The 22,086-nt window shown below is 58.3% G+C and overlaps 2 protein-coding genes and 1 non-coding gene across 3 annotated transcripts; 1 reads left to right on the top strand and 2 right to left on the bottom strand.

Annotated features, from left to right (window-relative positions):
* Positions 1-2,282: 2,282 nt before the first annotated feature.
* On the bottom strand, positions 2,283-2,354 carry BESB_063940. The gene has a single exon. It is a non-coding gene; the product is annotated as a tRNA-Pro (tRNA).
* Positions 2,355-3,159: 805 nt separating this feature from the next.
* On the top strand, positions 3,160-7,078 carry BESB_062130 (polyprenyl synthetase superfamily protein; the record flags this gene model as incomplete). Its single annotated transcript, XM_029364627.1, has 8 exons — positions 3,160-3,753; positions 3,871-3,988; positions 4,131-4,473; positions 4,898-5,313; positions 5,541-5,623; positions 5,863-5,961; positions 6,459-6,613; positions 6,997-7,078. The coding sequence occupies 8 exons, from the start codon at positions 3,160-3,162 to the stop codon at positions 7,076-7,078; spliced, it is 1,890 nt and encodes a 629-aa protein (XP_029219335.1).
* A 2,689-nt stretch (positions 7,079-9,767) lies between these two features.
* BESB_062140 (uncharacterized protein) lies at positions 9,768-19,152 on the bottom strand (the record flags this gene model as incomplete). Its single annotated transcript, XM_029364628.1, has 8 exons — positions 9,768-9,899; positions 10,393-10,659; positions 10,986-11,101; positions 11,597-11,741; positions 12,222-12,275; positions 12,611-12,937; positions 13,272-17,020; positions 17,283-19,152. The coding sequence occupies 8 exons, from the start codon at positions 19,150-19,152 to the stop codon at positions 9,768-9,770; spliced, it is 6,660 nt and encodes a 2,219-aa protein (XP_029219336.1).
* Positions 19,153-22,086: the final 2,934 nt, after the last annotated feature.

Genomic DNA, 22,086 nt, shown 5'->3' on the forward strand with positions numbered 1-22,086 from the left:
CCACGCCACTCTGCACTCCTGATGCCTCACCGTGAGAAGCTATCTTAACCAACCCCTCTCGATTCGCGAACCATGAATCGCCGAAGCCGTCGAATACTGTCCGCGCATGTGCGGGTGCACACCGGAAGTCTGTGTTAAAAACAGACACGGTGTTGGCAAGGCCCCAATCCGCGTATGCTGCTCAGACCGGCGCAGGAATGCGAATCGAAGATAACCCAGTCATGCGCGGGCAGGACTCGAGGAGTGAACATTCAAGGTCGTGGTATGTGTAAGACAGCCGTCTTACGGACCAAAGAAGCTGTCACAGCATCCATAAGCAAAGCAGAATGAATCCATTTGAATAGAAATTGTGAGTGGTCAATGGTGCCGAGAGTTATTAGGCATTTTGACACAGGAATACTATCGCTACGCGATCACATGTGTCGAACTAGTCAGACCATTCGTTCGTTTGGCACCGACGCGACAGGTTTTTCCAGGAGGGAAGAGCGAAATTGCAGCGCAGTCATTTTCTGCCTTGCACACACGTCTCCTTTAACTGGTTGAGCTGCCACGAGAAAATGCACGCGGGCGGTATCTCACAGAACGGAGTTGAGGCAACTGTCTAGCAGAACGTCGACAACGAGGAGTTCTACTGCGACGACCAAAGGTCACACGCGTGGTGCCTCTCTCTGTTCGACATCAAGAGGCAAACAAAAGTAAGTTGCTGCGCATGTCTCGCACCGCTGACCTGTTGCTGCATCGGGTTTGGCAAGACCTAGCATTCGCGTACCTTCGATCTTCACGACACATCCGAGTTTGGCGTGCCTGTCTCGCCGCGGTGGGCTCGGACACCGCCAGCCATTTGTGGAAATGGAGACGGGCCTGTGATGCAGCGGTCTCTCCAGCTTTGCAGCGCCCCTCCTATCGGTTTCCAGCAGTACCCACTTCCCATTCTCGGATCTTTTTCATCGATCAGGCGCCGTGTAGATCCACAAGAGCATGCCGCACAGTGCAGGTGGCGGATTCCACGTCCTGCCGCAATACGCAGCCTTGTAAATATTAGAGGTAGCGTCCCTCTATTTTTTTTGTGCCCAGCGGTACGCTTGCCACAGCTGAAATCGGTCGAGTGTGCAACCCGCACTGCAAAGAGCCAGGAAAACGTAGACTGCTGCGCCTGGCTCGCATCATTGGGGTTGAGGAGACTGGGCATTCTCAACAATAGTATTCACAGCACACGGGACGAATCTGCATTAAGGTCTGTCAGCCTCGAAACTGAGAAGTCAAGTAAGGGAAGCAAGCATTTGTGCGACGCTTCTGAACGCCGTGACAGGAATCTGGCGGTCGCGCCAAATCGGCTGCACTGGCAACGAGGGCTCCTCTCTATCAGAACCTGCTTCCTACGCAGGCCACACACTTTCTCTTCGCATGAATCAGCCCTTTTCATCTACAGCAACGCCGCTCACAGCGCAGCAGTAAGGAAGGGCAGTTCCTAGGAGTCATTGGCCGTATCGGTGGCAGTACGCGCAAGAAAGCGGTGGCACCGGATCAGCCAGCCCCGCTTCGCAAACTCCGATGTACGCTTCGTTGTCTATTTCTCACATCAACCCTGCGCCCTCTTTGTGAGGTCTTCCGTGCGAAGAGACGTCCGAAGCCCTGCTTCATACTTGGTCAGGAGTTACAATGTTTGCCTCGCAGGGTTTACTCGAGTCCAGAGCTGAGCTCACGACGCAAGTCTCGGTATTTCTCTGCAGGCAGGCGAAACTCACTGCAGCCCAGTTCTATTAACGTGCGTCCGCATCAGTGTGTGTTATCCTCCCCAGGCACACCGCTTGTGTTGCTGTCCTGTGGAGCCCGGTCCTTAACATCACAGCCGCTTCCTCCCTGCGGCTTTATGAACTCACGGGTGACCTGTCGTGCGGTCGCTTCGTCAGATGCCTCAGTTTGGGTCTTCCGTGGACAGTTCGGCTACGCGGTCACCTGTGGTGTCTGGGGTTTTACAGACGTACTTCAAGTAGGTGACTCTGGTGGCAACACCAAAAGTCGGGCTTCGCTACCGAATGCCTGTGATTGGCAAGCTTATGCGCCCGCTTCCTCACGAGAGCACAGCATTCCCCTGCCGGCGGCTTTTCGTAATACCTAGCCACAGAAAGGTGACCTTCCGCGAAGACGGGGGCCATCGTCCAATTTGCAGAGATAATTGCATTTCCAAGCCAATTTTCACCAAAGTACAGGAATGATTCTGATTGTTACAAGCTCACACGAAACTGTTTACTGCCTCTGAAGAAATCAACAAATAATAATAAGGGCTGTTCCGGGAATTGAACCCGGGACCTCTCGCACCCAAAGCGAGAATCATACCACTAGACTAAACAGCCTACTGAAGGTCCCCTGTCTGGCCGTGACACCAAACACAGGTTACTCTTCGCAGGGGAATTTTTCCGTATTTGATGGCGAAGAAGTGCTGGGCTCCATCTTGATCAAAATATTTTGGTTTTTTCAGCCTCTGGAGGGCGGTTAGACGGTTTGAGATCATCATTCGCAGGATGCTCCCCTCCAACTTCATGCCCGCCTGGCCTAGTCGATGCAGCGGGCGATTTTTCAATCGCCCCCCAGCTGCACGGCTGGGCAAGAGCTGGTTGGACGCGCTTTGAATCTTTGCGCAGAGAAGAGACCTTGCTGCTTCGCAGTCCCCATCTGTGAAAGGTAAGCACTCCTGCGCCTCTCTCGCCTCCTTTCAGCATTCTTCCCACCGATTTTTCCCGTAGCTTGTTCGCGCTCACCTTGCGTACGACGCACAGGTTCTGGTGCTGAGGCATGCGCTTGCAAAGTTGTCTCTCAGTCGAGTGCACGCGCACATGGGCGTCCGCTGGCAGGCCAAGACAACTCCAGACTGCCCTCGTCGTTCTCGGTGTTCTTCACACACGGCTTTTCCAGAGTGGTTCCAGGCCACTCTCTGTTCCCTTCGCGGGCGCTCGAGCGGTCAGGCGTGGCTGCCAGGTTTAGTCGCATCGCTTGCGTGTTGACGACGTTGGGCGAGCCGCCTGATCTAGCTTCAGTGCATTTAGTCCGCAGCGCTGAACGCATTCGCTTTCGTCTGGACTGCTGTTTCTCTTTCAAATGTGTGAGAGGCGGTAGAGCGGACGTTCAGGGGAGCTCACTGCAAGTTCGCTGAGGCACACCATGGCGCTTACTTCACCGTCCCTTTGGTCCCGGGGGCGGAAAGGCGGCAGATTCCTTCGGCTTTCCGCTCGCCGGCACTACGTTCCTTCAAATTCGTCTTCTCTCCGGAAAGGGCCCTCATTCGTTCGGGCTAGCAGTCCTTCCCTGTTCCCCGGCCTCTCCACACGTCTGGCGCTGCGAACCAGCGGGTCATCTTTTTCCTCGCCCTGCTGCTCACCTGCCTCTGTTTCCTGCTCTTCTCTCCGCGTTTCCTCTATTCCGCGTTCCTTTCCTTCTTGCGGCACCCTCCAGGCCCCAGAGTCCCTCTGCCTCTACCACCCGAGCTCCAGCTTCGGTCCTCAATGCCCACGCTGGGCGCCTCCAGGTCCGGTGCGGTCTGGAAGGTCTCATTGGGGAGCTCGCTTTTCGCGGGCGTTTTCGACTTGTCTAGAGAGCCGTCGACAGGTCGGTGATCATGCCCCCCCTCAACTTCAGAGCCAGATTGGAGCCGCGTCTGTCTCGAGAAAAGGAGACGCGCCGGCACACGCTGCTAGCGACCCTCTGGCGGTGGCGTGGCAGGCGTCGGCAAGAGATGCTGAGAAGCACTTTAAGGAGGTGAGAAGCAACGGAGCCAAAAGAACCCAGGGGAAAGCGGAAGTCACAGCGAGGAACCCTGTCTCAGACGCGACACGCCCTCAGCAAGATCTTTGTGTCGGCGCTGCTTTTTCTCAGGCCTTCTCAGACGTGAGAGCCACGTTTTTGAGGCAGATTGAGGGCCTGGGGCTCCCTGCCTCTCTCTCCGCGAGCGTGGTGGCCTACTACGCCAGGCTCCTCGACTACACATGCACAGGTGAGGAGGCCGGAGGAGACCGCTGCGTTGGGCTCTTTCTGCGCGTCTTGGGTACCCGTGAATCAGCGCCACCGCCCCCCGCCCACCCCCCGCTCTATGCTGTGACTTGCGTGTTCGCTTTTTCTCTGCCTTCTCCCTCCAGGAGGCAAGCTTACGCGCGGCATGCTGGTGCTCTACGCCGCCGCAGCTTCGAAAGCTGACACACCTGTGGCGACCCGTGGGTCCCCGTCCTCATCTCCCCATCCTGAGGCACCGGGCTCTGCCGCTGCGCCTGCCTCGGTTTCGGCTCTCTCTCCTTCATCGCTTCGCTCGCTGGCGGCGCTCGGCTGGTGCGTGGAGCTGTTGCAGTCTTGCTTCCTCGTCATGGATGACGTCATGGATCGGTCGCTGACGCGCAGAGGCAAGACGTGCTGGTATCGCTGCGAAGGCATCGGCGTGAGCAACGCGCTCAACGACTCCCTCGTTCTCGAAGCAGCCGTGTACCGGTGAGACGCGCTGTTTTCGTCGTTTCTGACTCCCGTATTCAACGCCCCCTCTCCTTGGGGACTCTCTCAACTTTGACTTGAAAGGCGACCGGAGGGTAAGGGATGCTGAGTGGATCTTCTTGGAGTCGAACCCTTAAGCCTGGGCGTCTCTTCGCGAGTTGTGCGTGTGAGAGTATGCGGCAGAGCGCGCTTCGCGTCTCTTCAGGAGCCGGTGCCGGTTGCTGGCCTTTCTCGCGGCGAGGGTGGCGATACGGAGCGCCAAGGTTTCCTTTCCACGTCAGGCTGACACCACATTCCGCTTCATTTTCAAAGTTGCCAGCTTCGTGACCTCGTCGTGCGCCGGGCTTTCGTTAAATCCGCTCTCCATGACGTTTTTCATCTTGCTCGTCCACTGTCGCCTCGTTATGCTTCTGATGATATGCAGGACTCTGCGGGAGTATCTCCGCGACCATCCCTCCTTTCTCGCCTTCCAGGATCTCCTCCTCGTCAACACGTTTACGACGCTAATAGGGCAGCACCTCGACTCCGAGGACGCGCTGGGCTCCCTCGGCCTTAACTCCAGCCGCGACCGCCCTGCGTTTGTGGAGCCCGCGAGTCCCCAGGAGGCGTATCCTGAGGAGGCGGGCGCGGACCCGTCTCTGAATCTCAGCGGACAAGCCTGCGGTGGAGGCGCCAATGCCTCGGCGGCCGGAGCGACTACTCCTCCGGTCGCTCCTTCTTCGCGTCCGCCGCTGGAGTCCCCCAAGGGCGCGACGCTCGCGGACGCGCTAGCCGATCGGCAAGTCGCCGTCGCGCGCCTGAAAACGAGTCACTACTCCTTCTACCTCCCCACTGCGCTTGGTACGAATCGCGCTGTCTCTGTGTGAATTGCATCTCCCCCTGCATTCGGCAGACAAGAGAAAAACAGGGGGGGGGGCGGGGGGGGGGGGGGGGGAGTGGAAGCCACGCCGCGTCGGGAGTTTCGCATTCAGACTGCTTTTCGGATTCCGTTTTGAGGGGTCAGTGCCGTCGAGGAGAAAAGGCGCCAGTTGGGTGCTCTCGCATCTCGAGTCGTCTTCCGCGTTCAGGCATGACTTTTGCGGGCTTAGACGACCCAGCGCTCATGACGCACGCGAAGGACATCTGCCTAGCGATCGGGGAATATTTTCAGGTGCGTTTCCTCTTCGAGTCGCTCTGCACGCGGCGTAGAGTGTGTGAACTTACCGTCTGCTTCATTTGCTCTTTTTCGCTAGCGCGCTGCTTCTCCATGTTGCTTCCTTTTTCTGCGTCTCCAGTCCTTGTTGTTCGTTCCTTCATCCTGCGCCGTAGCGCTACCTTTGCGCCGCGTCGGTGCCTTTTGAGCAGCCGTGGAGACTCTGCATTTTTGCTTTTTTGCTGTCTGCGTTGCAGGTGCAAGACGACTACCTGGACTGCTTCAGCGACCCGAGTGTGTCAGGAAAAGTCGGCAGCGACATCCAAGAGAAAAAGTGCTCGTGGCTTTTCATTCAGGTGTGACGACTCGACCTCCTCAGACGCAACCTACATTCACATCTTTCGTGAGGCGAAATACTTAATATACATCTGTATTTGTGGATGTAGTTCCTCGCAAACGGCTAGAGTCGCAGAGCTGCGCATGTCTCCGCAGATTGAATCCGTCTCTGTTTTCGTTCTCTGTGGGCACAGCGTGTAGGAGTAGAGTTAGCCCGTTTGTGCGCGTGCGTATGGAAACATCAACATATTTGTTTGGCATTCGAGGACTCTATGGTATAGGTGTATGGTCCTGCTTCTGTCCTCAAGCCTTAGTGTCTTTTGTTTCAGATGCGTGGAGCATAGTCGCGTTGACTTCGCGTGAAGCATGTGGCGAAATAAAACAGTTTCCACCGTGTGCGTCGCGTGCTGTCTCCATAAGGAGCGGCTGCCGTCGACCTCTACGCTTCGCATGTGTGCGTATCTGTGTCGAGAATGCGTACGTTTTTCTCTCTCCTCCTTTGGCTCTCTTCCTGCAGGCGGTGCGGCGCGCGAGCCCCGAAGATCTCGCGACTCTCTTGGAGGTTTACGGCAGCGCTGAGCACGTCGCGTGGGTTAAGAGCCTGTACGCGCGCCTCGGCTTGCCTGCAGTCTACTCGCAGTACGAAGAGGAGACGCTCGCGAAGCTGAAGAAGTAAACAGCGCTTGGTGCCTCGCTGGCGCCGTCTGTGCGTTCGCCTCCGTGCGCGAAGCAGGCGCAAGGCTCACACCGGACCCACCGTTCGATTCGCGAAACGTCTCCGCCTGACACCAGCCGCTCATCGTTTCATCGTTCTCAATGGTCTTTTCTTGCGCCGCGCCCCCGCGTCGGGCGGCGACGCATGCTTGACAGCAGACGAGGCAGCCACGAAGCGCCCCTCCTGCAGAGATGCGTCGCGCGAGAGCGTTGCTCTCTGCAGGCCTCTGCATGTTTTTGTCGCAGTCGCTCTCAGAACGAGTGACGGCAGCGGACTGTCGTGGACCCACTGTTATCAACAAGCTCAGCGCGTTGGCGCGTGTGTGTGGATGCATTTGCAGGGCGGTCGCAGCCTTCCCCCACGACGGTCTCCGGGCATTCTTCGGCCTCGTTCTCCAGAGACTTCACGGGCGACAGAAGTAGACAAGCGATTTTCGCGGGCGCGGGCGTCTTTCGGCTCTCCAGTTTCCTTTGAAGTCGAGGGGAATTACCCAGCGGCGAGCTGAACGGGCGACGCGTCTCGAGAGCTCGAAGACTGCCTTTCGAGAGGAGACTCGCCGCAAGCTCGGTTGGGTTTCGCAGCTCGTCTGTCCTTCGGTGACCGACTGGAGCCATGCGGCGCGTGAGTTCTTCTGTCGCAAGCCGCAAAGATGAGAAGTTATTAAGTGTTTAGGTCTCTGAGCCGTGCATAGTCTGCAGGCGTCTGAAAGTTTATCCACGCATAACATTTATGTAGGAATGGATGTATTTAGGTAGGAGTCGAGCGAGAGCGGCGCTCAAAAAGTCGCAAACGAAACATGCGGGCACAATCTGCCATCGAGGCCGTTTGTGACGCGGCTTTAGACTCGACAGACAGATCTTTTTGCTCAGTAGCTCTTTTGAGGAGCGCGTTGACGCAGCAAAGCTCTGTGAAGCGGAGATCTTTTCAGAGGATGACGCAGCATGTCGCGTTGTATAGTGAAGGCACCCCGAGCTCGTTCGATTCAATACTTAACCCAAACGGAGCTCTGCGGCAATCTCGAGAGGCAGCACCCTACAGCAGACGAGATTATGCTCACAAACGCACGTAACGCCTTCTCCGGCGTCGTCCACAGCGATGGAGGCAGTGCTGGCGTGACTGATAGGGCGGGACTCCCTTCGCATCGAGGAATAAAAGAGAAATTCTGTCCCACTCTCTCGCATCCACGGTCGATGCTTCAATTCAACGTGAACTAAAACTACGAACGTTGGAGTTAACGCGACCCGGCCTCTAGAGATCCGCGGATGCAGATCGCTTGCTATCTCCATTTTTCTGCTGCGACGCCGGCCTCTCAATCGAAGGCGAAACTGGCCTTTTGGCCTCTCGCTTCGCCTGCGCGTTCGTGTTGCGAGTCTGAGCCCAGGCTCGGCTGTCTCTTGTTTCTTTGCAGAGGCAGCCCCGCTGGAAAAAGTAATTGGAAAAATAAAATATAAAATTTATATTCAATTGAAATTTATAGTTATTACTTAAAGAAAAAAAATCGTTCTCACTCATCTTGACAGCGAGAGGAAATTAGTACTCAGATGCTAGTCCGATCAGTAGCATCTGTAAACATTGAAACCAATCCTCTACAAGCATAATAAGAAGAACTAAAAAAAGTCTTTTGTATAGAATGGAACTTCCTTTGCGCTTCGTTAACGATCGTCTTCTTTCTGCAGTTTCGTCTCGCACGCCCGTCTCCTTTCCATCTTCGCGATTGTTGTACTCTTAGACATCTTTCCTGCGTGGCTGCCTCTAACCTCGCCCCTCTGTCGCTTCCTCCCTGCCGGCAGTCTGTCCGCTACAGGACACGAGCCGCGAAGAGCTCCCAGGCTTTTTTTTCAGTCAATGGACACACCGATAAGAATAAAAATATCTACTTGCCGCTCGCCGTGATGAACCGGAGCTCGCCTCTTCTCCAGAGCTGGGCTGCTGAGGTCGATGTGCGCTTTTCTTAGCCAGATTGGCGTCGAGCGTTGGCGGTCTTCTCTCGCGTGAGCTGTTGCCTCATGAGCAGAAACAGTGAGCGCGGTCACTACGCTGTGCATGTTTGAAAAACTCTGCGCAGCCTGCCCATGAAACGAAGAAACGGGCCCCTGCTCCACCAACAAAAACATGTGCAGCAAAACTGGGAGTCCAGCGCGCGACACCTGTCTCGAACGTGTTTGACCGTGAAGTGAGGCTGAGTTTAAATGAGTCTACATACATATATAGTAAGCGCAAGGGCTCAGATGTATGGTTCGCATGTATATACACGTGCGTTCACGTACACGTGTGATTATTCATACACCCCTAGACGTCTGCTAGTCGCGCTCATATATATATATATATATATATATATATATATATATATATATATATATATATATATCTGCATTCCTATACGGGTCAATAGATGCCAACACCTAAGTATACACCAATATACATATATTTATGCATATATAGGGTCTACGGTTGGTATATACATAAGTGTTTGGATCAGTTGATCCCCATAAGGATGATTAGATGACGGCACACGAGGAAAGGCTATTTTCCACTGGCTTGATACATGTGCGTGTGTGTGCGGCTACGAGGACTTTAGATCTTCAGTTCCGGAGGTGGCGCGGAATTCTGTTTTCTGTCAGATTTCGGATCTGTCGCTTCAGGCTGCGGTTTTAAAGAAGCACGCCTCATCTCGGGGAGAGAAGACAGAACGAAAAAGCGGAAAAAACAGCATGAACCTTCTCTCTTTTTTGTCACGATGCAAACGATCCACCCTGGCGCTCCATATCCATCATGCTAGCAGCCAATCATGCACTAGATCTTCCCCCTGTACCACGCGCTTCTCGCTCCAACTGAGGATTGTTTTCCGCTTCTCCAACCGCAGGAGCCCTCTTTTCAGTTCTCCTCTTCTCCTTGCGTGTTCAGGTCGCGCTGCCACCTTGCGGTGTCCTCTCGCGCGTCTCCGTCGAAACTACCCAAGGAGAATTCCGTTAGCATTTTGTTTCTTCACACCTCGAGAACTCCCTCAAGGACAAGATGCGTGACTTAGAGCCGACGTCGAAATGACACAGCTCTCCCATTCATGCCGCGGTCTCACTCCATGTCGCACCGAAATCGGAGATTCTCTGCACGTCACTCCCTCAGCTCAGCAGTGAAGAACGGATGCATGAGGGCGCCGCCCGGCGTGGGTCGCTTCTGCGGGTCGATCTGGAGCAGCGAGCGCACGAAATCCGAGAAAATTCGGTGCTGCGGAAGAACAAGAGCCTGAAAACAAAAGAAAAAACCGCCAAAACCAAATTTCCTTCACGCCGACGAGCACAAACAACGATTAAGAAAACAGTGGCGCCCCACTTTACGTAGAAGACGCGAGACCCTGCGCCCTCGTAGGAGACGAGCCCTGGTGCATAATGACATATATACATATGCATAGGGAGATAAATGGATATGTGGATATATAGATATGTTATATGTATAGATATAAATCTGTATGACACATATATCTGGAAAAGAAGATAAATAGATGTGTGGACAGATAGATATGTTAAATGTACAGACACATGTCTGCATGCAGAGATATGCAGGCGACTGAGGCACGAGCAAGAATTTTAACGCAGGCGCGGCGCGGGCCGCGCCTGCGTGCCTAAACGCTAAACTAACGCTCGCATGCAGCGTGGCGCAACGCTCCCCCTTGGAAGGTTTGCAGATTCGTGAATTTTGCGACTTCGCGAGTTGCCTCAGGCGCAAGAGAGAGCCCTACCTGCAGCGGGACGCAACTGCGCACCCGCTCCTCGCTGTTGGCACTCGAGGCGCCTTCAGGCCAGTGGAGCCGCGGCGGCGGCAGCGTGCCAGAGTCTCGTTTTTCTCTCTCCTTCTTCTCCCTCTCCTCTTCTACCCCCGGAGGCGCGTCGAACGCAGGTGGAGGACCTGAAGCGCCCTCCCCAGCGGGCGGCGCAACGTACCGCCGCCCGTCGGTGGAGAGCGCGCTCTCGAGCATCTCCGTCGGAAAAGGCCCAACGATCCGCTCCTGGAAACCAGAACGCGACAGAGCCGCTCAAGACTGATTTCGAGACCCGAGCGCCAAAGAAAGTCAAATATGCACACACGCGTATACACATATACATACGCGGCCACACACATGCACACATATATTCTTACATATATATATGTATATGTATATATATGTGTATATATATATGTATATATATGTATGTATATATGCGTGGAAACACAAGCATAGGTGAGCCGAGGGCTCATCAGGCCGACGGGCACGAAGAGGACGCGTCTCTGCAGATCTTTGCAGACATGCAGAGGCACGCAGGAGCTCCAGTGGAAGTCTAGGTTGCTACCTACCATCATGGCGAGGTGCTCCAGATGTTCGTGCGTGCGGAAGAGAAGGTTGCCTGTGTAGAGCTCCATCAAAATGCATCCTAGCGACCAAACGTCGCTCGACATATCCCAGCCGAGGCCTGAAAAACGCAACGAAACCAACTTCACATATCTGTGACACATACACACACCTAAACGGCTCCAGGCGCGCGCTACAAATTGAGTTGCAGATTAGAGTCGAGATATTGATAGAAGAGGAGCAGGAAACGCATGCGTGACGAAGACAGAGATCCTCGAGACTCGCGGCGAGTAAGTGTACCCTAGGGAGGACACGCGCCGCCCTACGAGCCTCGCCGTCTTCGGGTCTTTGTGACAAAGAATACGAGTCTTTTCAGCAACTATACAATACATCTATATACATACATCGAGAGGGACAAAGAGATAGGCACATAGAGATAGATGCATAGATACAGATAGACAGATACAGATAGCGACAGGAATATAGGTATAGATAGATATAGGTAAACAGATATGGAGATCCATATACACAGGCAGATAGATAGAACACATATAGATATAGAGAGAAGGGTCGAGTAGACGCGCTGCGCAGAGGCGTTAGCCGCGGCGGACCTCACCGAGGATGACTTCTGGCGCTCTGTACTGCCGCGTGTTGATCAGCGACGAGTGGTAATCGTCCTCGAACGTCGCGCTGCCGAAGTCGATGATCTTGACTCCCACCTGCGCTGGCCGGAGATAGTGCCCCTTCACCGAGCCTGACGGCTGAAAAAAAAATTAATACAGCCACATGAAAGCGCGTACGGTGTCTACGTCGTGCCTACTTCAGCCACTTGCATATAGGTAGATATATAGAGAGACAGATAGATTGTTCCTTATGAATAGACAGATGTACGTAGACGGATAGATGCGTACATCGATATGTGGATACATATCTATACATATATACATATATAAACGTGTGTGAATATAGAGGTAGATACACAGACGGATATAGACATAGATTGACAGGAATTGCCTTCGCCCACCCCACAGCTGCCCACCTAACAAACTGCGGAGGTTTGAGCTCACACGGACTGTGCTCCAGGAGAGATGAAAAATTACTTCTGTTTTTATACATATACGCATGAGTTGGTCGATATGTGCGTGCGCAACAAATTCTCGCGCGGTTTTCTCGCGGTCTGCCGCCCTTCTGTGGAACTCTGTCTTTGGCGCTTCGGCTTTCTCTTCAGTTGCAACTCTCACCCGAGGCGCCGGAACGGGGATGAGGATGTCGTCGAGCAACAGGATGTTTTCGGGCTGCAGCGACGCAACGAGCCGCCGCGACGACAGACAAAGAGAGGCAAAACGGGATGAAACGGCAAAGAAGAAAAGGCATACTGAAGACAAACAGGCCGTCGACCCCTCGCCCTTCAGAAACCTAAAAATCGAAGCGAAAGGCGCGAGGCGTGACCTGTGAACCTTTCCGCGCGTCGAGCGATGCACGCGGCGTATTCACTGCTTCACTTCTGAGCAGGCCATGAAGACCGACTCGTGGTAGCGGAGACAGACTGCGATCGACAGAAAGGCGATCTCGAGCCGCACGAATCCAGCTTCGAGTCGAAGGGCAGGGCCGCTCGCTCCTCTGGTCGTACCTTGAGGTCGGTGTGTGTGAGTCGGCATGCGCGGAGGAAGGCGAGGGCGATGAGGCACTGCTTGGCGACGATGCGGATGTCTTCGAGGTAGAAGCCCAGATAGTGATTCTCTGTGAGGAGATCGTACAAGCTCTTGCCCAGCTTCTCAAAGACTAGGCACATGTGGCGACTCTTGTAGAGGAAGGCGTCGTGGAGACGCACGCAGTGCGACGAGGAGCTCGATCCGGAGGAGGAGGAACTGGAGGGCGCGTCTCGCTCGTTGATCTCTCGCAAAATGTCAACTTCGATGCGCGCTGCAGACGTGTACCTCGACACATCCCGGACGACCTGGAAGAAAAGGCAAAAGAAAACACGACCGATAAAGCTGAACCGCAAAAAATGAACACGAACAGGACGAAATGACACAAAGGGCGAATGCAGGGCTTGGATGCATGCGCCTTCTCATCGCATCGCCCTACGAATGGAGATTTGCTTTCTTTCGCTCGTTCTGCGGCGTCATCTCGGGCGCACTCCTCCCTTAGGGAGGAGTTCGACGCGGCGTTTTCGACTCTTTCGGTCGCTTTTTCTGTCGAGCGCATTAGCGAGAGCTTCGCTTCCCCTCGTCTCTCGCGCAGCGTCCCCTCTCCCCCTCCTCTTCTTGTGGAAGGTGTTGACTTCTCACCTTGATGGCGACCTCGCGCTGTGTGTGAACGTCGGCGCAGCGCAGGACACGGCCGAAAGTTCCTTCGCCCATTTTGTCTAGCACGCGGTAGCGGTCGGTGAGCCACATGCCTGGGCGCCAGTCAAAGTGCACGATGTCGTCCTTCGAGGACTCGTCCTTCTTTTCCTTTTTCTTCGCGGCGGCGCGGCGCCGCTCGCCACCCTCGTCTCTCCGGCGCGTCGCACCCTTGGCCGCCCGGCGCCGGCGCCGCTCGCCGCGCGCTTCCTCCTCCTGGCGATCGCGCTTCTTCTCGCGGCTCTTCCGCCGACTGCGCTCCCCGCCCCAGCCTTCGTTGTAGGGCTGGTGTTTGCTCGACTTGTATGCGCGCGGCGGGGCGATCTCGGGGCGGTGCCGCGGCACAGCTAAGTGCGACGATTTGCGGCTCGCGTAGAAGAGACTGTGCGGCGAGACAGGGCAGAAGACGTGCTGCGAGACGTAGGGCGAGGAGAGCGGACAGCGATGCCGCGACGCCTCCTCTTCACCGTAGTATCGCCGCCCGCGGCGCCCATCGCGTCCCCCGACGCGCTCGCGGCTGCGAGACGTCCGGTGGCAGGACGTGCGACTGCGGTCGCGCTTCTTCTCTCGGCTGCTGCCGTCGCCGCCGCAGCACCCGACCCGTCGCGCCTTTCCACGGCGCCGCTCCTCTTCGCGCGTCCCTCCGGCCCCCCGATCGCGTCTCTCTCGGCGCCCGCCAAAGTAGTCGTAGCCGCTGCGCCGATACGACGGCGACGACGCGTGCCTCCGGCTGCGGTGATGCGGCCGCGAGGAGGACCGTGAAGACGACGACGAGGCACGAGACAGGCATGACTTCTTCCGCCCCCCTCCTCGGCCGCCTGCGTCGCGGCCGTCGCGACCGCGCTCTCTTCGATCCCCACTCACGCTGCGGCTGCTGCTCCTGCGTCGCCGCTCGCCGTCGCGGCGACTCCTCTCCTCCTCCTTTCGGCGCTTCGCCGGGGGGCGCGAAGCCCGCGAGGCGCGCCGATCGTCCTTCCGGCGCTTCGTCCGCGCGCGAGAGGAGTCGTCGCGCTTGCGACGACGCGCCTCGGAGTCCCGCGACGCCCGGCCTCCGCTCCGCGTGGCGCCCGCGCGGCGCGACAGCCGCGACCCCCGCGGCGGAGACGCGAGCGACCCGCCTCCGCGGTCTACGCGTCTTCTGCTCCCTCCCCCCCTCCTCTCGGACTTCATCCGGCCTTCCTCGCCTGCGCCGCTCGCGCGCGCCCGCCTCGAGGACGACGTCGCGTCATCGGTGCCTGTGTTTTCCAAGCGCCTCCGGCGGCTGCTCTTGAGTTCGCTTTCTCGCGGCTCGCGCCGACTTTGGTCTTCTCCGCGGTGGCTGGACGAGGCGCGCAGGCGGGCTGTCGTCTCCCACTTCCGCGGGCTGCTTCGCCCCTCTTCGGCTCTCTCAGTCTTCGCGTCCTCACCCCGAGAGCTGTCGCTGAGCCTCGCTGCGTCGCAGGCCTCTGCCAGGTTTTCCTCCGTCTCCCTGTCTCTCCCAGCTCGCGAGTCGCTGCAGTCCGGCCTGCGAGGAGGCGCGTGTCGCTCGCCCTCGATACACCACCCCTGGCGCGCGCGCGTCTTCCTTCTCTCGGCGTCGCCCCCCCGCGACGCATCCACTCGACTTCTCTTTTTGTCGCCTTCGCGCGCGTCTCCGCGCGAGGCGCCCCGTGTGTGCGGCGAGGCATCGCCGTTCCGCGTCTTGCCTGCATCGAAGCTCTGCGCGCGGTCCGGCGCGGCGTCGGGCGAGTCTGTGGCTGCAGGGAGCGACGCATCGAGGCGGCACTGAGGCTGCTTCAAGGAACTGTTTGACGGCGGTGAAGACGCGCGCTCTGCATTAGAGACTACATGGTTGCGCGACGAAGGATAGCGCCTCTTTTCCCGCGCCTCGTCGGGCCTGTCGCCCTCGCGCCCGCTCCGCGTCCTCCGGTTTCCCTCCTCCTCTGCCTCCTCCTCCCTCTCACGCGAGGACGAGGCCGCCCTACTGGAGGAAGATGCGTCAGATCGACGCCTCCGCGACCGTCTGTCGCCGCCCTCCTGGCGGCTGTACGACCGGCTGTGCTCCTCGCGCCGGCTGTCCCCCCAGCCCTGGCGTCTCTTGCGCCTGTCGGGCGACGCCCGACGCGACACAGAGGACGACGCGTGACTCATGGCTCTCTCCCAAGAGTCGCCCTCGCGTCTGCAGCGCCGCTTCGACCAGCCCGGTCTATTGTGCGCCTGCGCAAACAGCGGCGGAAGGCGATCTACGGCGTAGACCGGCGGAACGAGGCCGAGCAGGCTCGAGCTCAGCGAAGAATACGGCGAGAAAGACGCGCAGGAAAACAAGCTAGGCGGGACGAGGGAATACGGGTAAGGTGTCAACGCCGAGGGCGAGCGACGCCGCCTCTCCTGCTCCCCCCCCCGTCGCCTGCGAGACTGGAAGGGACGCGCGTCTCGGCTGCCCGCGTCTCTTCGCGCGCGCTCGCCACAGGCGCCGGGGGCGCTCTGAGTCCAAGAGAAAGGAGGCTCCTCCGCAGGCGAGCTCCGACGCTGACCGCAGGCTAACTCGAATGCCTCTCCTGCGCCGGACTTCTCCCTACCAGACAGCACCACGCGGCTTCGTCGTCGCCGAGGACTCCCACGCTCCGCGCCGTCGCGCGCGTCCGCAGAGATTTCCTCTGGCCTGGCGGACGAAGATCGCTGGGAAGAGGCTGAGGAAAACAAGTCAGCTCGCTTCCGCGAGCGTCGCCGCCTGCTGCTGTGCGAGATGCTTCTCTCTCGCGCGCGCGCCCGTTGGGCCTCTGCCCTCTTCCGCAGGCTCCAGAAGCAGTACCGCGCGAATCGCAAGGACTCTTCGTCTGAGGCGAAAACCGCGAATGGCGCGGCGACTTTGTTCGCGTGCGACAAAAAGCAGCCGAAGGCCTCCGAATCGCGCGCGGCCGGGGGCCCAGAGAAGACCGGGGCGGCGCCCAGAGGAGACGAATGCGCCGCCGCCGAGGCGACGGCAGACGACGCCAGGAAAGCAGGAAGGAGCCCCGAGGGCGCGCCGGAGTCCGAGCCCCGCTTGGGGCCAACAGGCCCGTAGGACCAGAGCGAAAGCGAAGCTAGAGCCCCCGGGGTCTCAGCAGGGTGCGTCAACGGCGGGGCGGTTCCAAGCGAGCCGCTCACGAACTGCGGAAGTGTCGGGCTCGACGCAGACAGACAGGAAAAGGGACTCGGGTAGAAAGACGACCCCGGCGGAGAGACAGGAGACGACGCAGGCACGCCTGCAGGGGCGTACGCGTAGGAGGGACACCCTCCCGAAGCCAGCGACGGAGCAAACGGATCTACGGCTGCTGCAGAAGAGGGCGCGAGGCCTCCGTAGTAGGCGGAAGTTGTTGTAGGCACGCGAGAGGCCGACGACGCGAACAGACGCGACTCCGAACCAGCCGAAGTCAAGTCGAACGCAGCAGACGCGTGGACTCCTGCCGCAGGTGCCCACGATGCTTCGCGGGACGACGCGGGCAGCCCCGAGGAGGAATCGGAGGAGAGAAAGGGCGAGGGAAGCGCAGGGGGCGGATGCGAAGGCGCGGCAACCGAGAACGGCTGGTACAACGGATACAGCGGAGAAAGGACGCGAGCGTCCCGGCGGAAAGGCGCCTCCGGCGCGGCGGTCAGCTGCACACGCTCCCGCGAAGACACAGTCACGGGCCCGTCTTCGACGGTAACCACGCGCGCCGGTGAGGGACCGCCACAACCTGAACGTCAACACAGCACAATCCGCGCATTACGTGCAGACTAACACCAGAAGACAACTCCCAAGCGAAAGGGCACGAGATTATTCGTACACCTCGTATACAAATGTTGTTTTCCAAGCGCCGTCAGCAGGAACAGGCGCGGCCCCGTCACACGCCGCGAGAGTGTACCCTCGCCCCTCCTTGTCCATCCCCCCCTCCGTGCTCTCTGTTTCCGCGAGGTCCCCTCTGAACCTCTGTTCGCCGCAGAATTCGCTGTACCCACCTCCTCCTTTGACGTGCTTGGGATGGCGCTGCAGCCGACTCCCGTCTTCTCGGTGTCGTTTCTCTCGCGGTGGTCTTTCCGGCCCTAGCCCTGCTCCCGAAGGCCTCGAATTCGTCCGTGTCTCGCAGGGATGAGACCCTGCTGCTGACGTCGACGCCGCGCCCGCCCGCGTTGTCGCACGGGACCGCTCTGCGCCTGAGAGTCGCCGAAGGCGCGCCGCGCGTCTGCGTGCTCGCGTGCGCCGCCTTCTCCTCCCTTCGCGCTTTTCCCTCAGCGCAGAAACGGTCTCTTCTTTCTCTCGCGCCCTTCTGGGCCCCTGGGCTACCAGCGGACTCTGCGAGGCCTCGCGGGAAGCCTCGCACCAAAGCTCAGACGGCGCCTGCGTGGCCTTCCACGCCTCTTGCTCCACCGACCTCCGGCGCTCGTCTTCTTCGTGCTCCTCTCGCCCTGCACCCCTCCGCGACGAAACTGAAGAGACGCTGCGGATCTCCTCGGGGTCGTGGGAGTCTGCCTCTTCGCGGCTTCCCCCTCGGCGCTGGAGAGAGGTCGCCGCCCACGGCGCGCCACCGGTGCGTCGCCTCCGTCCGAGCGGGTCTCGAGGCGCCGGCGAGGGGTACCCTTCGGCTGCGCTGGACGCGGAGAACGAAGAGAACGAGGCGAGGGTGAAAGGCTGGTCAGCCGGCAGGATGCAGCGGCGGTCACTCACTTCCTCGTCGCGTTCACTCTGTGTTCCACTGGCGAGGTCGCAGCGGACTTCTCCGCGATACACGCGATCCTCGCGCGCGTCGTCGTCTCTCGCTGTGGAGGAGACGCACGACAGCAGGAGACTGTCGCAGCCTTCGCGCGGAAACTGAGCCGCTGGACGCGCGAAGGCCCGCGCGCCCGGTCTCGCCCAGGCAGCAGAGTCCGCGGGGCGCGGCGAGAGCGAGTGAAACTTCTCCCTTTCTTCTCGTTCGCTGCCGCCGGCCTCCAGGCTGCTCTCTCTGCTCACATCACTGTAGTCGCAAGGCTCGTCTTCACCCTCTTCCCCCGGCGGCGACAGGAAGCAGGTCTCTTGTCGGCCGCTGTGAAGGCACCCTGTAGAAGACGACGCGAAAGAAGAGAACTCCACGCGCAGTCCCTCCTTCGCGGCTCCGTCCTGCCGGGCGCGCGCGAGCCCGCCTGAAGGCCACTCTACGCCTTCGTCCTCGTCTGTCTCCCCGCGCTCGCCGCTCGGCGTGCAGCTGCTCTGCGCCTCGTCCCGCGCGTCGTAGGGCAACGCCTCTGCGGGCGAGTGAGGCGAAGAGAAGAGCGGCGAAGAGACGAACGCGGCCGCCGGCGGCTGCGGACTGAAGTGGCACGGATTCGCAGACAGATGCGGCGAGTCGGCAACGGGCAGCGACTCCTGCGCACGAGCGCGGCGTGGCGGGGTTATCCGCTCGCCGTCTCGACGGCACTCGCGCTCCTCGTCGAAGGACTGAGGAAATCGCAGAGAAGTTCCCTCGCGTCGCGCAAAGCCAGCACCAGAGGCCGACGCAGGATCGCGCAAAGACTGCGAAGCGGACGACGAGGAGACGCCGCGGCGCGCGTCCGGGTTGCAGACAAACGGCGACAGATTCGCCGGTACCGCGGAGAACGCAGAGGAGACGTCGTTCTTCGGGCTCTCCGCTGAAAGCGGCGAGGAGACACGCACAACCGAGCGCGGGGCAAAGGCACGCGGCGCAGCGGAACCTCCTTCAGAGGCGGCGGAGTCGGAGGACAGGAGCGACGGCTGGTGAGAAGAGAGACTCCCCGCCAACTCAGAGTCCGCGCGCTCAGTAGAGGAACGAATCAAAAAGGCAACACGCTCGGGATGACGACAAGGACGCGACGCAGACGTCTCCCACGACATACTGCTCTCGAAGATCAAGCAAGAGCGCCACGGCACAGAGGCGAAAAGATCCTCCGGGGCTCCAAACGAAGAACAGAGACGAAACCATGCACCGGCACGCAACACAGACTCCGCATGCTGGGCAGCGGTGCCACTGTTCAGCGGAACCGAAGAAGATACGAGACAAGAGCCAAACGAGGAAGAAGCACACAAGTCCTGCGAGGGCCCCAGACGAGACAAGCAGAAACGAGTGTGGAGGCGAAAACCAGGCGGGAGAGCAAGAAACCCGACAGCGAAAACGCTGACAAACAACACAGCAGGAACCCCCGGTAATACGTTCGAAGAGAACAGACAGAAAACGGAGACAATCGCAGTCGGACGCGACGAACAGAAAGCAACGGAGAAGAGGCGAGAATACAAACAGGAAAGCAAGAATCTCGCACAGACGCCAAACCCCACAAGCCAGAGGAGACTGGGGGGATATCGCTTTACTGACCTCGATGAGCAAAACGGAAGGCCGCAGCGCAACAGGGTGGCGTTGAGTGCGGATACAGATGGTGCTGCGGTGAAGGCGAGCCGAAGTAAAATCGCAGCAGGGAACATGCGAGAGAAACGGGCGCTGCGTAGAAAAGGAGCGAAGGCGCAGCAAGACGCGTTGACCGGTTCGACGGCCGGCAGATCCGGCGAAGAGGGATCGCGGACGCGTGAGCTAGAGCTTTCGGCCGGAAAAAAAGTTTTGCGGAAGACGACGGATTTAGAGAACACAGAGACACGCGAGGATACGACTTCACACCACGCGAAGATACACCGGACGCACCCCGACAGGAGCGGACTGCGCGCGCCGGAAAACCGTGAGTGAGTTCAGATCAGAGAGGAACAATCTGACAGGAACCCACATGTCTCTCGCTGTCTCTTCGGGAGGAGAAGAAATCTATCGAGTCTTCACTGTCGCACGGACAACGACACCTCACGACCGCCGGTGCGGCTTGAATCCTCTTTCGACTGTCTGGCCGCACACGCGGAGGAAAGAAAACGGAAGAAAGGCGGACGTAGCCGACCTGTCACTGCCGCCCAAAACAATGCGCACACGGGAGAGAGTGAAGGGTACCGCAAAAACGATGGCTACCCGAGTTTCCTTCCGCTTGAGCACGACGAGAGAGACAGGCTGCGAGGAAAAGTGCCTGCGCTGCAGAGCAGAAGCGAGCAAAGCGCCAGCCGGCTGGAGTACGCCGGAAGAAATGCCGTCGACCCGCTACAAAAAAACGGCGGAACCGAGAAGACGTCTGTCTTCGGTTGCCCTTCCTACTGTGCACCGCGCAAGAAAGTCGGGAGAGGATCTCGACGAGCGACTCGCGCGCAGGCAGCTGCGGCTAAGAAAGAGACGTGACAGTTGGAAAGTGTTGAGAGTTGACGTGGTACCGGAGAGAGGAAAAGAAGTCGCGGCGCCTAGGACTGCCAGCGAGAGGACAAGAGAAGTGAAAGACGGGGGGACGTAGGGGGTGACTCCGAGAGCCGGCAGAGCCAGGGGTGTCGGGACGAAGAAAAAAAGGCGAATGGGCTGCGGAAAGACGTGAAAAGAGAGACGAGCGCGTTGAAAAAGCCGGCAATGAAGAAGGCCTAGGTTGGACGTTTAGGAGGGAGAGGCGGGAACGGGAACGGAGTGAGCCCAGAGCGGATAAGGATTATGAAGAAAGCAAAGACAAGAAGACAATCAAGGAACAGCCTTTGCAGAATGGACAAGACGAAAAGCACAAAAAGACGATTCATAGTGTTGTCACGTATACATGCACTACGCGGGAGCAGGGACAAAGAAGGAAGTCCCGCCCCCGAAAAGCCTCCTCGAGATGGCGAAAAGCAGGTCGCTAAAAAGCGACAGAAAACCTCGTAAAGTTGCCATACAGCCGACGAAGAAATGCAAGCCTCGCCACCGGAAAGAATTCTTTAAAAAAACGAATGGATAGCGAAACTGTCGACCGCCAAGCTCTTGTAACTGCGATGGAAAAACGAAAAAACCGGGTGACACCCCGCGCGCGCCGGTCGCCCCTCGCGCAGATAACTGTCCTCAGCCGCGTAGAACAATTTCTTCACTTCGGCAACCTTCGTCAAGTGAATTTCCGGCTTCAATCGCCTCCTTCGAGGCTGTGCGGGACTTCGCGATAAAAGGATTTCAATGTGAGATGTTGATTCGACTTCTGGCGGACATCGAACACCATATTACTAAAGTTCAAAGTGTGAACGCATGCTTTGAGGTAGAGTCCCTCTCAGACATACACACACGTCACGCCTCGAAAGAGAACTGTGTCCAGCCCGCAGCACTTTGCTTCTTCATGAAGCATCGAAAAGCAGACAAATCCTGAATTCTCGTGGTGCCTGTGGCGGTTCGAGCGGCCAGACTGAAGGCGGCGTCCCCTTACGCTGAACGTCGCTGCTTGTCTCGACAAACACTGACGCATGACAACGCGGGAAAGGCAACCGGGACACGTGGTTGTGCACCATCCTGAATTTCAATCCGCGTAAGCCAGAAAAGATGAGTAGGCGAGGGACGGGCAATGAAAACAACGAAAAACACAGCTCTCGTCGGGTTGTCGTGTCGCCTGACTTGGCAGGCGTATGCCCTCGGTGACTCAGTTTCCGGACACTTCGCCTCGTTCTTGTTTTGCGTAGCGCGAGGCTCATGCTTCTCACCAATTCTCAAGGGAGACAGCTCGCAGAAGAAACGTCCTGAACGCTTCCTTTCACAGAGCTCAGGTGCCCAAGGGACTCCGCGGTAGGGGAGTTCGCAGGGGAGGCGAAGGGATAGGGTCGTCCGGCTCTGCTGAAGCCACATGCTACTTGCAAAAATGGGCGGCACGCAGGCTGCCGTGTTTGCGTATGCCAGTTTTCACCTGATGGCACCCTATCCCCTCACCTCCCGTCTGAAAAGGACCGCTTTTCTGGATGGCAGAGGTGGAAGCG

This window comes from Besnoitia besnoiti, chromosome V (genome assembly GCF_002563875.1).
Source record: "Besnoitia besnoiti strain Bb-Ger1 chromosome V, whole genome shotgun sequence".
Taxonomy (NCBI): domain Eukaryota; phylum Apicomplexa; class Conoidasida; order Eucoccidiorida; family Sarcocystidae; genus Besnoitia; species Besnoitia besnoiti.